Source organism: Cydia pomonella, chromosome 19, assembly GCF_033807575.1.
Source record: "Cydia pomonella isolate Wapato2018A chromosome 19, ilCydPomo1, whole genome shotgun sequence".
Lineage (NCBI taxonomy): Eukaryota > Metazoa > Arthropoda > Insecta > Lepidoptera > Tortricidae > Cydia > Cydia pomonella.
In genome coordinates this window covers 417039-440722 of record NC_084721.1, presented here as the reverse complement: position 1 = coordinate 440722, position 23684 = coordinate 417039, and the positions used below count along the sequence as shown (strand labels likewise).

Below are 23684 nucleotides of genomic sequence, written 5' to 3'. Positions count from 1 at the left end.
AATTTTACTGTACTGCCGTTGTCGGGTAACAGGTTTCTGTGCTTACCTGATGCCTAGCTGTGCCAGCTCCACTATTCGCAGCCGCACTGCGTTGGGTAGCGGTCGCCCGTTGACGAACACTCCGCCCAGCTGATTCACTTCGCCGTATTGCTGCGAGCCACCTACGCCGCCGCCTAGTGAGCCGCCACTCGGATCTGTGGGCAAACGAGAAATATGTTGATACGTAGTGAATAGGCGCATCTCTTCTAAACATGCCGCCCAATTTCACTAGTGCCAAGCCCTAGCAAATACTTCGAGGTCGGACTTAACAGAAGGATATTGGAGTATTGGTTCCCTCGGAACGTGTTGTCCGACTGTCAGTACGCCTACCGCCAGGGCCGCTCCACTACCGATCTAGTGCGAGAAGTGCTGCGTGACGTGGTGCGCGCGCGCGTTGCGGGCCGCCACGTCGCAGCCATCTGCTGTGATCAGTCGCGCGCGTTCGACACGGCCGACCACTCGCTCGTCGCCGAGAAGCTCGCCCATTGTGGGATCCGCGGACCAGCCCTGAGCCTGCTCCTGTCATTTATGACCAAGCGAACCCAAGTCGTTTTTGGTGAAAACGGGCAAGTTTTGTCTGCGGAGATGCAAAACTTAATGGGCGTTCCGCAGGGATCCTGCCTATCCAATACCCTGTTTAGCTTGCTCCTAAATGACCTACCACGGACAATAAATGGTGCAAGTATATGCATGTACGGCTGTTACAGCGGTAGTGAGCACGCTATCTGCACGAAAGTTGGAGGGAGCCCTCAAAAACGTTGTGGGGCAGCTACAGGACTGGTTTATGTCAAACGGTTTCGCACTGAACAAAGAAAAAACGTGCTTCATCACGTTCAAACTCAATGGATATTTTACACAAAACCTGAAAGTAAATACAGGCGATGCCCAGATACAGCATATGACCTGCACGCGTCTCCTCGGCTTTTACCTTGACGGCGCCCTGGTGTGGGACACTCATATAGACGAGTTTTGCAGCCGGCTCGGGCGCGCACGGCCGGGCGGACTGCGGTGCGCGAATGTTACTTTGCAACGGTTCACTCGCTGCTAACGTACGGCACCGATCTATGGGGCCCGAGCCTCGGACTGGCAGCGAGTGTTCTCGATGCAAAAGAGAGCAGTTCGAGCAATGGCCGACGTGTCTGCAGACGCCTCCGCACGTGAGCTGTCTCAAGAATTCCGTATCCTACCCCTGCCTTGCTTATATCTGTACCAAGTGGCCGTGTTCATGGACACATTGATGAATTCAAGCGCAGGAGTACGAATCCCAAATACAGCTTACGTAGCAATAAGCATGAGGATAGGCTAAGTACAGTCTCGCACAAACTCGCCAAAACGGAAATATCTGTATACCTGGGACCTTCCGTATACAATCGGTTGCCAGCCACAGTGAAAAATGCAGCATCCGTCCAAAAATTTAAAACTAGACTGTAGTCGTGGCTCAGTGAGAATATTTTTTATAATTATTAGGATTTTTTCAATTTGCCTCTCGCAATATAATAATACAATGTATTTACAAATTACAAAGTGTATTGACATATAACTGTATGTTATGAATAAAAAAATTCAAATTCAAATTCATGGCGGCTCTTATAGATCTAGACCTAGAGGACAACAGATCCCGTTTTCGGGTAAATCCCGTAAACAATAGGTATAATATACATATATTCATCACACTAAAATATGGCTAAGTGTTCAAAAAACACCCTGTAAGTACCTAGCACTCGAACGTATCGTTAAGAAAAAAGCGTCAGTAGCTTACTCAAAAATTAAAGTTCATGTTAAACTGATATATGTACTAGGTACCTATAATAAATTGGTAGGTATCGTATTTTGAATTACTGAATACGCCTCTAATCAAAAGTATAACGGCCCAAGCAAGTACTTCTCGTTAAAATAACTGACACTCTGATTTAGACAAAAACACTGCTACATTGTAATTTTTAGGGTTTTGATATCATAACCCTCACACAAAACAACAACCACGTTTCCCCGAATGTCTCCTACTGAAAGACACGTGTGTTGACGTCAGCCGGTGTCGGGTGTCGCCTCGCGACCTTTGATGTGGCGGCCATGCTGCGAATCCGACTCCGGCTGTAAAATGTAAGCTCGTTAGAATTCCCAACCTTTATTCCGAACGAACTGTAATTGGAACGCAGCCAGCTCCCATGAGCAAAGAGTTGACCCTTACAAAAATGTCATATTAATGCATCAGAATAAGAACGGGAGACTTCAAAGCGTCTGAAGCGTTTTTAAAGCGGCCCTACCATATCGCGTTGCATCCTCCTAATAAATGTCACATCAGTGTCACGCCAACGCCACCCGAGCCGCCGCGACACCGCCGAACAACAAACGAGTGAATGAACGAACGGGAGCCGGCTGTCAATCTTCGTGAACGGTTGACTGATTGACTTTAAAATGTTAGATGACAGTAAAAGTGCACGGCTGCTGTCAAATTAGAGGAAAACACGTGTAAAGTGTTCCGTTTTGATATTTTTAGTGCAATCCGGATCATTTTGTATCTTGTCTTGTATCCTTTCTAACTGTCAGCGTTTCTCTTATTTAAAACGCAGTTTTGTGTGATTATTTGCAGCATGGATTATTTATTAGTCTAAGAAATGTTGAAGTTGTCAGCTTAAATTAGATATCTTAGGTATGTACTCGGTATTTTTCAGCACACGAGCTGGTAAAAGCTCTCTTGATTGTTCAAAAACTGATGAAAAAGTTGTATTTTATCTACAAGTGGGGTAAAGTAATCTGATGCAAATTTTGAGTTGTTGTTGTTTAAATAATGATTTTGAATTGTAAATATTTAATGACGTTCATTTGGATTTTATTTGGTTTGATTTTGTTTGATATCTTACAGTTAATATTTTCTTCGCTTAGTGTGGTGAAATTTTTTGTGTTTCACTCGGAGGGAAATTTATTTAACCCTCGTACCTTGAAATCCTCGCAACACTCGAGGTTTCATTTTTCATTTTTTCAATTTTGGAATCTTTCGCTTGCTCGGGTATCAATATTAGCACGAACGGTTAAACAACAACTTTGCCCCCTTATTAAACAAATAACTATTGTCATTTTGGAAAATTACGCTAATACCTGAGTTTAGCGATCAATGAACATTTAAATCAGTGGTGGGCATACTTTCTTAATGGCGGGCCAGAAAGTTTAAGAAATTTCAGAGGAGAGCCAGACTTGCAGCAAAAATGCATTGTTATTATTTCTCGGTCTATGTACAAATTATTACGAAGAACAGGCGGCGGGCCGGATAAAATTATTTCGCGAGCCGGAGCTGGCCCGCGGGTCTTGCTTTGTCCACCACTGATTTAAATCAAGATGGTTTTAATTTTGTGACAAATACTAGCTAGGTGTGAGATTAGGACTTAGAATTAGAAGTATATGTTTTAGACATGTTTTCGTATGCGTAGATGTCTCAAGTAAAACTTCATTTCATTTCACTACAGAATTTCATTTCATTTGGAATCATTTCATCTATTTATATTTGTTCAACTTACTTTACGTAACAAAGTATGCCTTAGGCCAATTTAAATTTGTGAGATGCATACAACTGACACAAAACCTGCCTACTCATTACTTACGAACATATAGACTGAACATCGGAAATCCTGTCGCAAAATTTTAATGTATAGTCATCGCCTCATAAATTTCTCGTTCACAAATCAACCCTTCGCGGCTGACAGCCCAAAACGACGTGTGCGCAGCCCCACTAGTCGGCCCCGACAAATCGGCTGACAGCCGAGTCGTCTTGTTGCGACTTTACGGATTTAGATCGAGGTGTCGGCAAATTTAAAGCGTTTTAAGGATTAATGAGTACCTAATACTGCCCGGGAGCTCATTACATCCTGTAGTTTTATTTTGATTGGAGTTTTGCAAAAAGAGTAAGTTAAGTACACACTTGTTTTTAGTATCCTGTCGGTTAATAGTCTCAAGAAATTTGTTTAATAACTGTTCCAAATTTCATGTAAATAGGTTTTAACTTGTGAAGGGGTCAAAAGTAGCTGAAAATGGTTCGTGTAATATTACACACGGTTGCGTCGCCAGTTCCTTTTTCTTTGAACTTGGCTGGACACGCTGCCGCGTATCTAGATTTAATACATTATTGTAACGAGCATTTTTTCTAATTGCACGCAGTCACTAAATTGCAAATGCTTAACAAATCAAGTTGCCTGTTGCTCGCAAAATAACGTCTAAATACAGTCTAAATATCAGTGTATTAAACTAGCTAAGTACCCGTGAAAAAATGTAAATTCATATTTTTATGTAGATGTACCAATTTTGCGACATTTTTGGATTTATTATGAAAACCATCGGATTTAAGAAGGGTTATACATATATCTTACCTACTAGACCTAATCTAAAGGATCCTAATACAGACAGATTCCATTGGATGCAATGTATGTAGCAATACCGCAACATATATTTTCATGTCACAAAGTAGTGCTGTAAAGATATATATTTTTTAAACCACTACGCGATTTCTTCGTCCATCCTTTTGCCATTTTCGTTTCAAACGAAATATTCCTAAATACGATATGGAGAGACCCTGAGTAAAGTTTACTGACGTAATTAAACTTTTTAATTTTGGACGGTTTTGTGTACTAATGTTACTAACTATTCCTGTATAAGCTTAGCGTTTATGAAGTTAAGATATATGTAGAAACGGCCGCCCCGCGCGGGCGTGCGGTGGCGTGCGCTGCACGTGGCGCAAATTCAAGGAACACTGTCACACGATTGTTGTTTCAAAGGATTGCCGCTGCTTCACTTTTTGGAAACATCTTTGTGATTTATGTGCGAAGCAAGAGATGTTTCTTTGACCACAAACAGTCCTTTAATTTTGACGTTTTATTATTAGGTACAGTCAGCCAAGAAAGTGGTTTACCACTTTTCGACTTTATTACTTGACAAATAGACTCGAAAAGTGGTAAACCACTTTCTTGGCTGACTGTACCTACCACCTGTTATTTTTATTGAGATTTTTTTTCGTTTTTTTTTTTATACTACGTCTGTGGCAAACATGCATACGGCCCGCCTGATGGTAAGCAGTCTCCGTAGCCTATGTACGCCTGCAACTCTGTCGGTAGCTTGAAAAAAGTTGGTAATAATAAGTTATTTGATGTATCAGGAAATGCAATCTGTTTCGCATTTAGGTAGTAAAAAAACCGTAAGTTTTTTTTATTACCAATTTCTTACGACAGTAGCGTTTTTTTTTCCTGACCTCTTTGTACATTTTTCTTGAAATTTTTGGTATCACGGTAAAAATAATTTGTTTTACAGTGTGCAACTCAGGCTCTTTCATATGATGATACCCCACTTGACCTGAATCTGGACTGAAATTTTGCCCCCTCCCATATTTTGCATAGTGAATATATAAAAACACTTTCAATGCGTCTCAGTTGGACTATTCCGAATTTCAAATCGATAGCGAAAGCATGCGTAAGTAGTTGCGTAACAGACAAACAGGCGAACAGAGTCGCACGTACCTACTAAACCTAAAAACTTACTACATTTTCATTACTAAGAGCTCGCAATAAACAAATTTATTAAATAAGGTAGTAAGTACATTAAAACCGCGACAATGAATGCGTATTCCGCCGGGAGATGACAGTGTTGTAGATTGCCTCCACAATAAAGCTAACAAAGTGTGAAGCGCGATATTTACGAGGTGATAGTGTCGCGCCCGCGCCGATCAACACATTAGCGACGGGCTAGGGACGGGCGAGCAACTAACTCTGGCTGGATCGATGAATAATATCTTGGTCTGGCAAAACCATTGCCAGGAGAAAAGACGCGAATTTAAAAATTACTAGGGGAGTTCGAACTGTTTGCTGTCCGACTACACGACTGTCTGTCCTACCAATATATTGGTTTGCAGGACTATCTACGCATAGAATTGTTTACAAGATGACGCCAAACGCCTGTTGGCTTTAGGCTATCCGATTGAACTGAGTGAATTGTGCACCTATGTATGCGACATTGCAAGTTATAGATGTCGGAACTACGTAACTTTTTCTTATGTGCAAATGTGTTATAGTAGTAGTAGTTGTAGTTTAGATAGAAAAAAATAGAAATCATATTGACTTTATCGCAAGCAGAAATAATTCTCTAATATTAATATACAAGAAACTACACTACGTAAGGTGTCAAATCAGGCTCTTATTGTCCAATAACATTTCGTCGATACTTAAACGGTCCCTCACTCGCGATAGTCTCAAATCGACTTCTCAATTTAAACGGCTCGGCTTTCTTTGAGTATCAACTAATTGGTTCCAAAGCGGGACAGCCACATACGACTCACAGCGAGCGCAAAGAGCACAGAGCAATAAGGCGGGGAACATCTTTTTCAGCAATAATTTACTGTTTTCTTTGACGTTTGTTCGCTGACAGTTACTAGTGTTTTCGGCGAATGCATTCATTAATTCAAGCGGCGCTTCAGAAAGCGAGATATATTGCTTTTCCCGTATACTTGGCCGATGTTTTAGGAAGAACAAAGGATGCAATGGATCGTTAAGCGGCTAGTGGTCGGGTTTGTGGCCCGTAAATATGATAATTATTAGTTTCTTTGATTCTAATGATAATGTCGGAGAGTCGGACAACAGTTGAGTGAGTATTTTGGTCGCTACGGGGCTTACAGAACAAAAGCGGTGTATTTCAGGCGTCCTGTGAAGTGTGTCGATGAGAAGTATTTATAAGTATTTGGACTATAAGTAGATGAAAAAGATGCCGAAACGAAGAGCTGTGGAAATGACGCGGGTACCAAATAAAATATTATTCAGGCTAAAGTGTAACTGAGGATGAACAAAATCATTCATTCATTCATTCAATAAAAACTAATTTGAGTGCATACAATTATTTCAATCATGCAGTTGGTCGCTCATATTATGAAATATATGATCATTGTCAAGAGGGCGCTGTTATTCTCATGTATAGGGTGACAGTTCAGTTTGATATGAAAAATTGAGTTCTAATGAAATTCCGCAATATGGCGCGTGATCATATATTACTGGTCAAGCTTTACCTACCTAGGTAGAAGGATGTACTTAAACAAATTGTTATATGCATACCTATTGAATTATTTATGGAACAGCATAAAAAAACAATACACGTACAAATTTAATATACTAAGTACTTAATAAGTAGCTACTCCATAATGTAAACTATTATAAAATCTAAATTACGATACCTATTGTACGGTTTGGAATTTAGAATAATATAAAACTATTTTAGAATTAGTGTTATACCTCATTTATTAATACCGATAATTTTATCTCATCCTTAGATCAACTCCTTAAATCTGTTAGTCGGAATCCTTGCCTCATACTATCCGGAGATGTAAATATTAACATTGTAGACGCAACATCAGATGAAGAACACGTATCTAATTACCTTGAACTACTTGCTTCTTATGGGTTACTACCATACATCAACAAACCCACACGTGGTAAATCCTGTATAGATCACATATTCATTCAAAGTACCTTTGAAGCTAAATCAATTGTTTGTTCCACTGACCTCACTGACCATAATTTGACCATGATAGGCATTAAAACAGAACATCCTAAACAAGCACCTCTGAAAAGATCAACGCTGAAAGTTGACTATGCAGGGCTGTATAAAGAGCTAGAATCTGTAGACTGGTCCCCGCTTGGATACACTGACTCTGTCGACGACGCAGTATCCAGCTTTAGCACTACAATATCAGAAGCAATCTCAAAACACTCTAAACTCATTCAAATAAGCCGCGCCAAGTTCTGCATACAACCATGGATGACGCCTGGGCTCATTAGGTGCTCAAAACAGAGAGACAAACTCCATCTCATCTCAAAACAATTCCCGAATGATGACACTAAGAAACTTATTTACACAAGGTATCGCAACTTTTTCAATAATCTTCTTAGAAAGTTAAAAGCAGAATACGAGAAAAACCAACTAACCGCTCACAAAAAGTCTCCCAAAAAATTATGGCAAACCATTAATAAAATTACGCATCGTAATCCATCAGCACCCGCGGTGCAAGATTTGACCAAAATAAAAGACAATGAAACGGATTCATTAAACGTTTGTAATGAATATTTTTCCTCAGTCGGCCAAATCCTTTCAAACAAAATACTCGTTCAGGAAAATGAAACACAAGAGTCCCTAGCCAACAAGCTTAAAGTAAACTGGTCCCCATCGAACTCTATGTTCATGCCTCCCACAGATAAGCAAGAAGTCATCTGCCTCATTCAAAAATTAGACCCTAACAGTTCCCCAGGCCTAGATAACATAAATAATAAGATTTTGAAAGCTATCGCAACAGTGATTGCGGACCCACTTGTAACAATATTTAACCTTAGTATTGAGAGCGGAGTATTCCCTTCGGCTTGGAAAATAGCAGCAGTCGTACCGATACATAAAGGAAACGCGAAAAATACACCTAGTAACTATAGGCCGATATCTCTATTAGGATCTATTTCAAAGATTTTAGAGCGTATCGTTAATAAAAGATTAGTGGCTTATCTCGAAACAAATTTACTCTTAACGAATAGACAATTTGGCTTTCGCAAAGGTCTATCAACAGAAGATGCGGTATCGACTCTTACAAAAACAATTTCAAAGCATTTGGATGAGGGACGGGCCTGTGTCGGAGTCTTTCTTGATTTAGCAAAGGCTTTCGACACAGTTTCCATTCCCATCCTGCTGAGGAAATTGGAAGCATACGGTATTCGAGGTAAAATACTGCATTGGTTCAATAGCTACCTGACAAATAGAACTCAATGCATCAAAATTGGCAAATACCTTAGTGACATTAAACCAATATCGTTCGGTGTACCACAAGGCAGCATTTTAGGACCATCTCTATTTCTCTTATATATAAACGATATCTCGCTTGTATCAATAAAAAATGCTGACATCTTGTGTTACGCCGACGATACTGCAATAGTTTTCCACGGTCCTTCTTGGGAGGTTGTCCAAGATACCGCCGAACACGGAATCTCGCTAGTATCAAAGTGGCTGAAACAGAATCTTCTTACCTTGAACACATCAAAAACTAAGTTTCTTTGTTTCCATAAAACATCTGCTTCATCTCCAAGATCTCTAAGTAATCTTAAAATCCATATCCCTAATTGTTTTACCCCTTTCGCTCCAGCCCAACTATGCAATTGTGACACCATGACGAGAGCCAGTTCAATCAAGTACCTAGGAATTCAAATTGATGATAAACTCACCTTCAGGGAGCATATGATTGCTGTCTCAGGAAGAATAAGAAAATTAATTTACACAATGAAAATGCTCCGAGAGTCCGCTAACCTTTCCTTACTTAAAACAGTTTATTTGGCCCTTGGTCAGTCAATAATAAACTATTGTATTCTTGCCTGGGGAGGCACAACAACTACCAACCTTATAAAACTTGAACGAGCGCAAAGAGCTGTTCTAAAAGTAGCCTTGCGAAAGCCAATGAGATATCCCACATCTACTTTATACCATGACGCTCAAGTGCTCAGTGTTCGAAAGCTATATATAATAAGAGTTGCATTACATGTACATAAAAAAGCCTTAAACCTCCCCGAATATAAGACATTACTTACAAACAGAATATTCAAAGTACCTGTCACTTCCGTCAACACTTCATTTTCACACCGCTTTGCAATTTTCTTGTATCCCCGTATCTACAACCGATTAATCAGGCTTTATAAATTTCAGGAACACTCAGTAATTGAAGCAAAAAAGCTACTAATAAAGTGCATGATGCACCTATCCTATTCAGAGACAGAGAACCTCATAAGGATACCATACTGATACACACTTGCATACTCATATGAACACAAACATATGCACTCCTATGCATCCCAGTCCCACACACACACTCGCACACAAACACACACACACACACACACACACACACAAGCACAACTCTTATTCTATCCTAATATTTTACTTTATTAAGTTAATAGAAGACAACAATTTTATTTTACTTTATCTTTATTTTCTCTATCTTCTTTCACTATATTAAATATATATCGTCTAGTTTTACAATTTAGTCTTCCCTGTAATAACGAATGTACCTACCCATTGTTCAATTCTCTAATACTATTTTGTCTAATAATTTCATTTAAACTTGTTATTCGTTATTAGCATTATTGTATTACTAGATATTTAGGGTTATCATTCTCTCCTCCACGGGACAGGCAAAGCCTAGTGTGGAGGTCAGTAAAAACTGTATCCAAGTGAATATTTTTTTGAAATAAACAATTTTTACTTTTTTACTTTTTTTTTTTTTTACCTATGAAAGACCTACACCTATACCTCTACTTTAATAATCTATTAATTCGAACTATATTTAAAAAAAATTGCAATGCAAAATCGACCGAACGAAATTTTCGTTATGCTGACTGAAGAAATTCATGATGTTAATGATCAGAGCAATAGGTATCTGGGGGCACGGCCGTGCCCCCGCCAAGACGAGACAAAGGGCAAAAGGCAGTGCCTATCTTTTCTCGGCACGTTTCGTCGTATTTTCGGACCCTCATAGTTTCGGCTTGAATAACGCTAGAGAGTTGAAATTTTCAAATTACTAATATGTAGTCAGTAGACTTATCAAAAATACCAAGTTTTATTAGGCTACCTATTATACTTTAGATTTTATAGATACCCTAATTTTCACTGTCCGAGCCATATGAAATCCGTGTCATAGAAAAGATAGACTACTTCCTGAAGTCTTAGAAGGCTGAAATTTGGCATGTAGAGACGGGTCTGTATTCTACACATATGGTCGAGAGAAATCTATAACTTTCACCCTGCAACTCCTTAAAATGAATAAAGTGCTTGGTTTCCTGAATCTAGAAATTAGTGATAGGTTATTTAAGAAACGGTTAAAGGAAATATTAATAGAAGAAAAATGTTATTATTCAATGGATGAATTTTTTGATGATAATAGTCTGGATTGTGAAAATGATTGTTTATGAATTTTATGATATTATTAATTAATTATTGTTAATTTTTTATTTTCGTATGACTGATGATTACCAATGATTTATTAAATATGCTTCTGCATGCATTATTTTTATTTTACTACTTATATACTTGTTTTGACATTTAAATATTTCTAGAAATTAATGTAAATTATAATTTATAAATCGTGAAATTTTGTGTGGTAGCAGTGATTGGAATGCTTATAAAAAAACAACAATAAAAAAGTACAATAAAAAATGGAAGTGCTGATTTCAACGGGGTTCACGTAAAGCAGCCAACCTCTATAGTATTGCTACTAAAACGCCATATAGCGCCACTTTTTGATATTTAACAAATTGAATACATATCAGTGAAAGAATGAGAATCAAAGTCAAATGGCGTTCTAAAAGTTTTAATTATGTATCGAAAGATGGCAGTAAATTTACTTACAACAAACACAAGTGACCATGCAGTTCACGATCACTTTTAGAAAATTAAAAAACGAATGGTCCTGTCAGCTGTAGACCTTTTTTTATATACTACGTCGGTGGCAAACAAGCATACGGCCCGCCTGATGGTAAGCAGTCTCCATAGCCCATGTACGCCTGCAACTCCAGAGGAGTTACATGCGCGTTTCCGACTCTAACACTCCGCCCCGCTCCGATTTTGGTTTTTTAACAATAAAAAAAAACAAAGAGCTGATAAGAGCTGAGCCAAGTAGCGCCCTCTATAGTATTGCCACTGTTTCTTGTCGTAAGCTTTCTCAACTTTACAACTCAATCCATGTATCTTTACTTACAACCAAAGATAATTTGAAATAGAGGTGTATTGTCAAATAAAACTTTGCAGCGACGAAAATTTACTGCCAACTTTAGACACATAATTAAAACTTTTAGAACGTTTTAGAAAGTGAATACTTTTTGGAGTAATTGCTTCGAATGTACTCACAAAATTACACGAAAATCGGTTTAGTAATGCGACCTAAAATAATAAAAAATACACATAATAAAAAATAACATTTCATAAGAAAACATTTTTGTTCAAGGTGAAACGGAGACGCTTAGCTCGTGCTCCGTAGGATTAACGGAGTAAAAGTCTTGGTATTAAGAGATCTGATGACTTTTTAGTGTGAAAACTATAGGCGCATGTTAGTCCTGGCAACACTTTACATGAAATGTTTTTGGTGGGATATGTTTTACAAGGGGGCAAAGTTGTTGTTTTACCGCTCGTGCTAACATTGATACGTAATTATTTACGTATATCAAATAAATATAAGTTACCAATTTAATTTATTACTTTGCCAACTTTTTGATAAGCTACTGCTCCCTTAATTAGTTAAATAGATATTTGTTAAGTAAACAAACGTTGCTGCCAAGTGCAAGGTAACATTTTTCACCCTGAGATGAATATACCGACTTAAACGCATTAGATATCGCATCAATATGATTGCTACGACATATTTATTAATAAAAAGTGACGATTGTATTATCATCTAATATTTCTCGAACGGCAATAGACTAATATAATTGGGGCCACTTGCGCCATCCACGGTGAGGCACTAACTCGGGGTCAACCGATTAAACCCGAAGCTAAACTACAAATTAAAGGTTAACCCTGGATGGTGCAATAACGATCTGTGAAGTCGTATGGGTTACCACGGCAAAACACAAATAATATTAGACTAATACCGTTCATGAAATGGGCCCCTCGACAATGCCATCCATAATAACTAGACAGACAAGCCAGTCCAATACAAATGTTTTTTGGAACAGCTCTCTTGCAAGTGCGCGCGCAGCGCTCCCGTATGTTTGCCGTCCGGTGGCTCTGTTTGTCGGTCTGTCGGCGCCCTGTCGCCGCGGGCGGGCCCGCAAACAAGTATTAGACACGAGTGGCTTCGAGTGCCAGCACTACTGGTTGTGTTTTGATGACCGCTGTTCTGCTACAAAGCTACGATCCTACGATATACGTTAAAACTTAAAACATCAAAATAACAGTCCATAAAAGACATAAGTAGTAGTAAGAAACTTACTAATTATTAATTAACGCCTCATTGTGCGCGAGCAAAGTGAAAATTCATTTTTAAAAGTAGAAATAAAAACAATATTACATAGATAGGTATAAGAGTTTATTTTTATTAACATATAAATACTTATGTATAATAGGTACTAGGCGACGAGGGACATTTTGCACATATGTACCTAAATGTTTTCAAATAATGTAAATGTATAAAAGTATGAACTCTGGAAAATTATCAAACATATCAATAGGGCGAGCTGGAGCTAATTTACGCCTTTAAAGGCGTTTTATTGACTGGTTTTCAAGACTAAAGGGGCCCATTGATTACCAGTTCGCCGAACGATACCGGCCTGTCAACTACTCCAAAAAGCTCACAATCGCGAATAACTGTCAGTCCGATATCGTCCGGCGAACTGGAAATCAATGGGCCCCTTTAGTCTTGAAAACCAGTCAATAAAACGCCTTCGAATGGGTAAGCCAGTAGGAATAGAGGAAATAGTATGTTGCTTGCAACTATGCTAATCAAACATTCATAATTTATTAAACATGGAAGCCAAAGCTTGTTTACCCCTGAGCGTGAGAGCCTTACGTCGAGCGTTGATTGGCGGAGCGCCTATTAAAGGCGCGCTTGCGAGCGTGGCAGCCAGGATTATTCAACATTTTGCTGTATAAATATCAGTAACATAAATAATATACATGTGAAATTCCTGCCATACGAGTATCATTGTATTCACGCATAAGTGTAAGTACCCATAATTAAGCGAATTCTGTTTATGCATCACTCAATTGCCTTTAGTAGATATTTATGTCAAGGTTTGTAGATACTAAAGTTTCAATAAAAAGGTAGAGTCAGACCAAGATACGTTGGCAGCGATTTTGACAGCCCAGGCAGTGCAAGTGTTATTTTAAACGTCAAACTTCTATGAAATTATGACTTTTACTTAACACTTGAACAGGCTGGGCTATCAAAATCGCTGCCAACTTAGCTTGGTCTGACTCTACCTTTTTATTGAAACTTTAGTATTTTGGAAGCACAGAGAGAATGGGAAGAAGAGACTAGCTGCAGACAGTCTGAGGTGATGATCAAGGGTATGGATCACAAAAGAACCAGGTAAAAGCAGTCTGAGAATATTGACGGGTATTATCACTGGTTACAACACTCTCAACAGACATCTCAAGGTAATGAAAACAAACAGAGACGCCTCCTGTCCACACTGTGGTAAGGAGGAAACTAGCTTCCATCTACTAGCAGAATGTATCATGTACGCGGCACTGCGATATAATACTTACATTCGGTAGAGACTCACTAATAGAAAACGAACTAAAGGGCGTCGAACTTAAAGATGTCTTTCTGTTCTGCAGGAAAACAAGAGGAATTGGGTAGATTGGTATGGGAATGCCGCCGGGACAGTAACCTGCAGCTCCAACTTCAGGGAATTGGGCTGAATGAACGCAAAACGCGATCGACAGCCCGCCTGCTTCCGGCCGGGCGTCCCTACACTACATCTACATCTATCTACATCTAGCTTGGTCTGACTCTATAATTTGACTTGACAAAATACTGGCATATTTGAGTAGGTATTTTAAAAACCTTATGTTAGAGCGTTCGTCATTAAATTCTTAAGGACCCCGGGATCCGTTTTTAGTATTATTATATTTTTTAAACTTATAAATACAGTTGTACGTATTATTAAAATAGCAGTAAATCAAATGTACACGCATTTGGTTCCGCGTTATCAGCGCGTCGCCGTTTGATAACCACCTAAACATTGGAGCATTTTAATCACGGAGTTTAATAGTAAATGTAATTATTCCGTATCGTGCACGTTACATCTGTAATGGCGCTCGGCTGTGATTGGTCCGTGTCGCGCTCGTAAACTCGGACCAAATTCCGTGCATTCGGTTACGAATATTACAGAATGTTGCGTACTGAAACAGAAATCCCACTACCACTGATTTATCAAAACCTTGCGTGTTTCTACAGATTTCTATGTAAGAAAATATTATCCTGCTTGTACTAAGCATTGGATAGGGGATGGATGGGGAAATCGCATGCTGTTCCTTGCTACATTTACATTACTTACGGCCAGATTCGAAGAATATGATACGATAACGATAAGTTGTGGTTTAGTAAGTTCTCATTTAGATATCGTTTGTATGTCGTATAATTGTCAGAATCAGCTCGATTCGGGCAACCAATGCCACTTTGACGTTAGAAGTATCGTAGATAGATCTTATTGGGATCACAGCGGAATCGAAATAAACATAAATTTTGACATGTCGTTTAGTTATCGATCTTTTAAAGATCTTAAACGTGTCTTAATCATTCTTCGAATCGGGCCATTATACACATTAAGTTAAGGTTGTCAACGTGCTCACCGGTCGGCGTCACTGATGGTCCAGAAAATCAGCTCTCAAAATCAACTATGGTTATTAAAAAAAAAGTACTAGTAAGTAGTAGTAAGTAAACGATACACGTGCGGAAATGTCATTCTTAACTCGGGCAACTTGATTGTTCAATATAAGCATATAAGTATTTCAATCCTAGCAGGGCAGAGCAGTTTTTTGAATATACAACAGCATCAGAGCAAGTTGTAGCAATTCCAAATTTCCAAAGCCTAAGTCATATTTCTTCTATAGTCGGCCCGATTCGAAGAATGGTTAAGACACGTTTAAGATCTTGGAAAGATCTTTAAAAGATCGATAACTAAACGACACGTCAAAATTGACGTTGATTTCGATTCCGATGTGATCCCAGTAAGATCTATCTACGATATTTCTAACGTCAAAGTGACATTGGTTGCCCGAATCGAGTTGCTTCTGTCAATTACATGACGTACAAATGATATCTAAATGAGAACTTGTCTAAACCACAACTCATCGTTATCGTGTCACATTCTTCGAATCGGGCCGAGTGTCTTGATTAGTCCGATTAGCCGCACTTGCAGGTACAAAGAGCGGCGGTTTACCTACACGGCCTAGGGGCAAGTAATATGAATAATGTCCATGCGAACATTGCGAGTAGCTAGTAAATTCAGCTTTTTATGTTTGAGTAAACCTGTACTGCAACTTTTCCATAAAGTAGTTTTTTGTTTTAAGTATTTGTTATGAAAAGATTTATGGCGTTATTTATAAACGCGTTACTGGCCGGAATTAACTATGAATCGTTTGTATTTATCTGTAATTTTGACTTATGTACCTATTTGTAAGAAGCTATAAAACATAATTTAAATGAATCAGGCTCGTAAAGTATTGTTTGTTTTTATGAATAAGGGGGTTAAAGTCTTAGATTAGGATGTAGATATCATGATCTATTGGGTTTACTGTCGCACAAAGTAGGTCGAATACCGGCAAGCATTGGCGCGACAATTCGTGTCACCTTAAATCAACTTTAATGAGTGTCGGAGGTGGCCCAGGGCACCCAGCTGCCATTCCGACACGTGCCCCCGCTAATTGTCCGCAGGCACGTGCCCGAGGACCAACATCATTTATTAGGAGGGCAAGAAGCAAAAATGCAAGGCTTATATTTTAAGTTCAAAGCGATAAGATATAGAATGTTAGGAATGAATGTTGGTGGACGGAGAGCGGATGGTAGACCCAAAAAACGATGGATGGATTGTGTGAAAGAGGATATGAGAAAGAAAGGAGTGAGTGCTGAGGTGACGAAAGATGGAGGAGAATGGAAGAGAAGAACATGTTGTGCCGACCCCACATAACGTGGGATAAGGGCAGGAGGAAGAAGAAGAAGAAAAATATAGCACCATGTAGTGTGTTATTAGAATTCAACATTATTTTTGTTATAGCTCTCACACAGATCTGTAAGATTTATCACAACAAATGGGAACATAGAAAAACTTCAGCACCTTAAAAAAAACCTTGCCTATTAATTGCAAAGGATCTAGCGTGTACTCATACTACTCATGTCGGAGTGGCCTCATACTCACTGGCGTACTCATTTTGAAATACGACTTAACGTTTGATTAAATCTTATTGTTAACCAAGGGATGTATTAAGGCACCCATTTTTGTCAAGGTAGTTCGCCAATAGTCCGAGGCTGCAATGGTGCCTTTTACCCGAGTTAAACACTCTACTTTTCATTTCTAATACGAGGAAAGTAAAATACACGTGTATAAAAAGAAACATAACAAGGTAAGTAAACTTTTATAGTATTCCAATTTCCATGAGGGTGGGAGGGTAAAATATTGCATTAATTTCAGTCTCGGACTATTTTACTTTAACTCAGGTGTTAAACACTCTATAGATATTTTATTTCGAATACGAGGAAAGTAAAAAACGGCTAAGTATGAACTGTAGTAGTATTTCTTAAGGGTAATTTCAATTAACAATTCCGGTAAAAAATATCATTATTTATGGAATGGGGAGTACATTATCAGAATGGAAATTGTACAGAAAATCCATTTAATATCAAATTTCAATTGCTTATCGTTAAAAAAAGAATTAACGTAGGTAGGTACCTACTAAGAAAGTACAGTGCTCTAGAGCAGAAACGTATCATTTTCTGCACACTTTTTAGATCAACAGCGACCCACTTTCTTAACATGAGAAATGAAGTTGTTGACGTTTTTAATATCTATTTCCACAAACCTTTATAGATGCTTTAAGCAGATTAACATAAAACCATGAAAAAATACGTTGTAAACGTTACAGCTTTATAAAACTTTTAATACTGTAGCTATTACCATTTAAGGTGGTTCGATTTTCATACAAAAAACAATCGCTATTTATTAATTCATTACACAATATTATTACATAAATATTTGCGCATCTATCTACTTTCGAATATTCATTTGCGCTAAATGAATAGAAAAACTTTGTTTCATACAGAAATCATGCAATAATCAACGTTATATTTTTATAAATTTTACTCATGTGTGTGTGACAAATGTCGTGTACAAATACATTGCGGCGTTGCCACTCCATGCCTCGGACGGCCATCGGTGCGACGTTGCGATGTTTGACGCGTTTTTAGCTGACTCTGTCGACACTGACACTCAGTGTGACCAGGCGTACGATAATTGTCGTACATGTACGATAATTTGGGCCCCGGTACAACGTAATGTTCCAAAGAACATTATCGTACACCTGCCACCTTAAAAGTCTAGTAATTTGAAGCAAAATATGACACTTTCTCTCAGAAATAGGCCAAAATTAGTATCTTTTGGGTGTTCGGCTCCTTGGTGTAAGCTTAAACTTTGAAATGTCTCAATTTCCTGTATACCGTTTGAGTCTATCCCAAAAATACACAAACATAAACAGATTTTTTGCGCAATTTAGACGAAAATTGGCTTTTTTTAAATATTAATTGAAAATTTAAGCTTATTTTGCTAGACATTTTTAGGGGCTGCCTGTTTGATTGGCGTACGATATTTTTTTTCAACGGTACAATAATATTGACACTCAAGTACGATAATTCTCTTCCGCTCACCTGGCAACACTGCTGAAACTTGACAGGACCTGGAGGCTTACCGCGAAAACCGAAATTCGCAAATTGCGGGGATCTTTCTCTTTTACTCTCACTAAAACGTAATTAGAGTGACAGAGAAAAATGCCCGCAATTGACGAATTTCGATTTTCCCGGTAGCCGCCCTGGTGCTTGAGGTACTTGATAGAAAACAACGCTGCCGCATGTTCTGAATTGTCATTTTATTAAATCAAGTTACAAAACTCATCGATATTCTGGTCCAAGAAAATCCAGGAAAAGAGTTCGCGCTCAATTGAAGCGCAATAATGATGGTGAAGTGTCGTAAGTTACAGTTTCACTCCTTCGTTGTAGTTAGTGCTTTTGCATCATCTTTCTTTTATAACATATGAGATTTTGTCTTATCATGACATTATTTTTCTTTCAGGTACAGGGACAGCTACGGATAACAAATATGAAAAAATGTTCTTTCGTTTGTTACGTGAATCCATCTACACTATCTGTAATTGAAGTCTACAAAAATGACCAATTCATAGAAAATATGATCCAGAAACTAGTTCACTTTTATATAAACTCAATTTTGCCCGAGATTGTACTTCGGCGAATACCTCCTAAGGGAGCTAAGTGTATTGATCTTGAATAATTAGTTGGCCAATATATGACTCCAACATGATATGGACATTTACATCATAACTATTTTACCTAGTTGGTTACTAAGTTCTGTTACTCGATTTCTTTCTTTCTTCCTAGCGTTGTCCCGGCATATTGCCACGGCTCAAGTGAGCCTGGGGTCCGCTTTGACAACTAATCCCAAGATTTGGCGTAGGCACTAGTTTTTACGAAAGCGACTGCCATCTGAGCTTCCAACCCAGAGGGTAAAACTAAGCCTTGTTGGGATTAGTCCAGTTTCCTCACGATGTTTTCCTTCACCGAAAAGCGACTGGTAAATATCAAATGATATCTGTTCTGAAGTTCTGTTACTCGATTTGCAACCTCTTTATTTCCGTTAAAACAAATGCTACCGAAAAAATAAAAAATGACATAATGTGGTGGATTTGTGAGCTATAATTATATACCACACATAACGCTTATCTCGTCGTATCTATAATGAATTGGGACCTAAAAGAGAATCGTATCGCAGTAATTGCGTTGCACAAATGTGGGCACCCGCCAAATATGATTTTGGGTGTGTCATACTCAGGGCTAACACAGGTTCACTTCTGTGAAAAAGGTGTGAAAACCAGAAACTGGAAACCGTTCTCGAACCAATACTAAAGCCCTTAAGCCACACCCTATTTCAAAACCAGCCATGGATCTTTGAACAGGACTCAGCTCCTGCACATAAGGCAAAAATAACTCAAGCCTGGTTTCGAAGGAACAAAATTGACTTTATTGCCCATGAAGACTGGCCGTCCTCCAGCCCGGACCTTAACCCCCTGGATTATGCCATATGGCAGGTTATTGAGGAGAAAGCCTATGCTAAACCCCACACAAATCTTGACTCCCTCAAGCGGGCCATAGTTAAGACGGAATTAGACATGACAATCGTGCGTGCCGCTATTGATGACTGGCCTCGTCATTTGAGGGCCTGTGTCAAAGCCAGAGGAGGCGATTTTGAATATTGTCATATGTAATTCCTGATTTTGTGTACTTCATTTTAATATATACTTTATTAAACTTTCGTTCGTATATTTTATATAGATAAAGATTATTGCAGTAACAGAATTTAATAACCAACTAGGTAGAAAACAATGCAATACATAAACACATAAATTGGATATGATGTGATCCGTTGAATGAAATTGACAATAAATAAAATAAATAAATAATTTTCTATCTCTAGGCATTGTGTGAAACTTCTAGTAAATATCTCATTTTATTTATAATGGTTATAAATAAAAGGCAATGCAATTTTGTAACTCACTGTAATTTAATTAAATGTATCGTAAAAAAAATGTTTTAATTCTACTGTAAAATAGTACCTACTTTTTTAAAGGCTGGGCAATAAGGGATTGTTTCAATTTTAGAACAAAATAAAACAGCGTTTTTTTTTTGAAAAAAATACCGGAAAAACTGACTTACAAATTTGGACTTTTTTAGGTTCATTCTACTTAGAATCTTCTCCATCCTAGCATTAAAAAAAGATATCCTAAAATATCCATACCATTACGTCACATTTTAGTGTGAAAGAAATTTTGGTGTAAAACTAAAATACAAATTTTCGGGTTTTTTTAGCACGAGGATTGATTATGCTAGTGATTCTGAGTTGGAAGAACCCAAAAATATCATGATGTGTGAGAATCAGATTTTTAATATTTTTATGGAAAACGCTCATATTTCTCATAAAATAATTTATTCATAATACTTGATAATACTGATAACAAAACAAAAAAAAAATAATGAGTCTCGAACCCACATCCTCTTGCATGTATTTCCACGTATATACCGCAACGCTATTGAAGCCTACTCACGCTGTGCCAAATTGTCTACTACAAGGATCCCAGTACGACTTCAATATTTATTTAAAGAGTGCGCTAATTATACTTTACAGTATAGAAATACCAAGACTACTCCACAAAAAAATTAAAACTCAAAATTTGCAATTGTGGCGCTATCTAGTGAGGTTTAAGCTTTGGGTAACCTAGTCGAACCACCTTAATATAATATATGTATCTACAGCCACAGAAATAAATCGATCTGGCAAGTTCTTCGATGGCCAACGATCCATCACGCGGCTCGAAACCGTCGCTCGAGCACAATTTGTTAGGCTGTGGCACTTTTACGACCAAACTAAGGGGATTCAATTTGTTCGGCGTATTTTTAGAGTCAGATTTCCGCACAACGGGGATGACATTCAGAACTCTTACAGAGTTGTAGGTTCAGGGAGACCAGTATAAGTGTGGTCTAACATTACACAAATTTGTTATAGGTCGTGTTACGTTGGTCCCGACTAGCCTGTGTTTGGCTTCTCAATCGCAATACATGGTTTGTTGAGTAAAGATCTTTAAGAAGTAATGGTTTTAAAGTCAAGCGCTCAATTAAAGGTTACAGCTGGACTCTGGAAAAACTTTGAGTAATGGTTTGGACTGCAGACTTCTTGTACACCCCATGAGATTCCATAACGTAAATATTTCAAGATGTTTTGAGACTTTTGAGAGAGTTGGACGCTGAGTTATGATATTTTTGGGTTTGGAGGGTGCAACTCACTTTGTTTACTTACGTATATTGTATCTACCTATGCGTACGTATTGCACGCGTAGGTATAATAAGCATTTTTAGGGTTCCGTAGTCAACTAGGAACCCTTATAGTTTCGCCATGTCCGTCTGTCTGTCTGTCTGTCTGTCTGTCTGTCCGAGGCTTTGCTCCGAGGCATGGATATATAAATCAATAAAGCCGACAAAGTCGTACAATAAAATATAAAAATTCAATTTTTTTGAGGGTACACGTAAAGCGGGGGTGAATTTTTTTGCTTCAACCCTACAGTGTGGAAAGTTATCGGTATCGTTGGAAAGGTCTTTCAAAACTAATAGGGGTCTTCAACAAACATTTTTTGATAAAGTGAATATATTCGGAGATAATCGCTCCGAAGGAGAAAAAAATGTTTCCCCACCATCTAACTTTTGAACCATAGGTCCAAAAAATATGAAAAAAATCGTGGAAGTAGAGCTTAAGAAAGACATTAAATGAAAACTATAGCAGACATGATCAGTTTAGCTGTTTTTGAGTTATCGCAAAAAGTTTCTCCCATAGTAAAAAGACTTACTTTAATTAGGTACTGATTATGCAAATTTGCCTATTTTTTTAACTCGCGTGAAAGGTACCGTTTCATCCCTTGGTTAACAATATACTATACTTTAAGCTCCAGTTTAGCTTATTGTGACGGAAGAGTAACTACGGAACCCTACACTGAGCGTGGCCCGACATGCTCTTGGCCGGTTTTTATTTTTAAACTGCAATTGAGCATAGATGTCATATCATAAAATATACTAAAGAACAAGTGGACAAGCCTGCCACGAGACTGTAAAATTTCATTTGATATTTAAAAAACGCATACTTACTCAATAAATGTAAGTGATTTCAGTCTGTTATTATACTTTGAAACAACATGACAAAGGTATTATAAGGTTTTAGACCTCATCATTACCTATTTACGTACATTTATTTCGAATCCTTAAATAAGACGAAAGAGTAGGATGCTTTTCGAGAGACAAGGAGAGAGAATGCCCTTGTTTGCGAAACTCAAAGATCAACAACCGTACCTAACCGGTATATTTGAGATTCCGACGCGCTGACGAGGTTTGAAAGGCCCGACATATTGGAAAATCATCAGTATGAGAGCAGAGATTATAAAACCAACAATAACCCCCGAAAACATCTGAATGCCAATTGCCGAAATCCATTACTTACAGAAGTTTCAGATCATTATCCATTCAATATTCTTGTCATAGATTTCTACCGTACAAGTAAAACCGATACGGTGGTAGTTTTCCTTTTTGACGTTCTTAAACGCATTGTTCCTGTAATATACTTTGAAGAATAAACTATCTAAATCTTTACTAGATGCCGTAAGGCTTCTGAAGATCTTGCATAACAATCCATTTAAATAGAAGAGCGCGCTCTCGGTGCGCGGGAGTTGATTCAGTAGTCGCAGGTAGGGAGGGGGTGGGGGGGTCGTGTTTGCCGCCATTACGATGTTGACTCGGCTAATGCGTGCGTCAACAACGCGAGGACGCAGTCCTAGCTATAGGGACACTTTTTACTTAGATTTGTTTTTTCATTTATTTTATTTTACATCTGGGCCTGGCTAGAGTCTAACACAAGCATGTGGTATGTTCTTAAAATAATATCAGCTAGATATCAAAACAATTCATATTTATAAGACTACAACTATATAGAAATAGTTGTAGTCACAGTATATTAGTCTAATACCGTTCGAGAAATGGGCCCCTGTACTTACAAGCTAAAGGAGAATTCCACATATTATTTCGTGTACTTCTACTTACTCGAATTTCTTTTTCAGTGTTGATTATTTTTCTGAGCAAGAGCAAAAAGTAGCTCCTAATACTTGCAAATTTTCAGAAAATTGGCGTTTATACACACAATAGTGGAAAATTTCGTGAAACGAATAAATAATTTCTAAGACTTTGAACAACTGATTTCATCAACGTTCTTGGTATTACTAAGAAGATTACTTAAGTTGTAAACGTGTTTCTTTTTTTCGTTGTTCATAATTATCATTAT

At 38.1% G+C, this 23684-nt stretch overlaps 1 protein-coding gene across 2 annotated transcripts in view; it reads right to left on the bottom strand.

Annotated features, from left to right (window-relative positions):
* Positions 1-23684, bottom strand: part of LOC133528415 (paired box protein Pax-1) — a 39203-nt gene that overhangs the window by 1816 nt on the left and 13703 nt on the right. For both annotated transcript variants that reach the window (XM_061865800.1, XM_061865801.1), the window contains exon 2: positions 47-194. In XM_061865800.1, coding sequence (XP_061721784.1) covers positions 47-194 — 148 coding nt within the window. The remainder of the gene's footprint in view (positions 1-46; positions 195-23684) is intronic.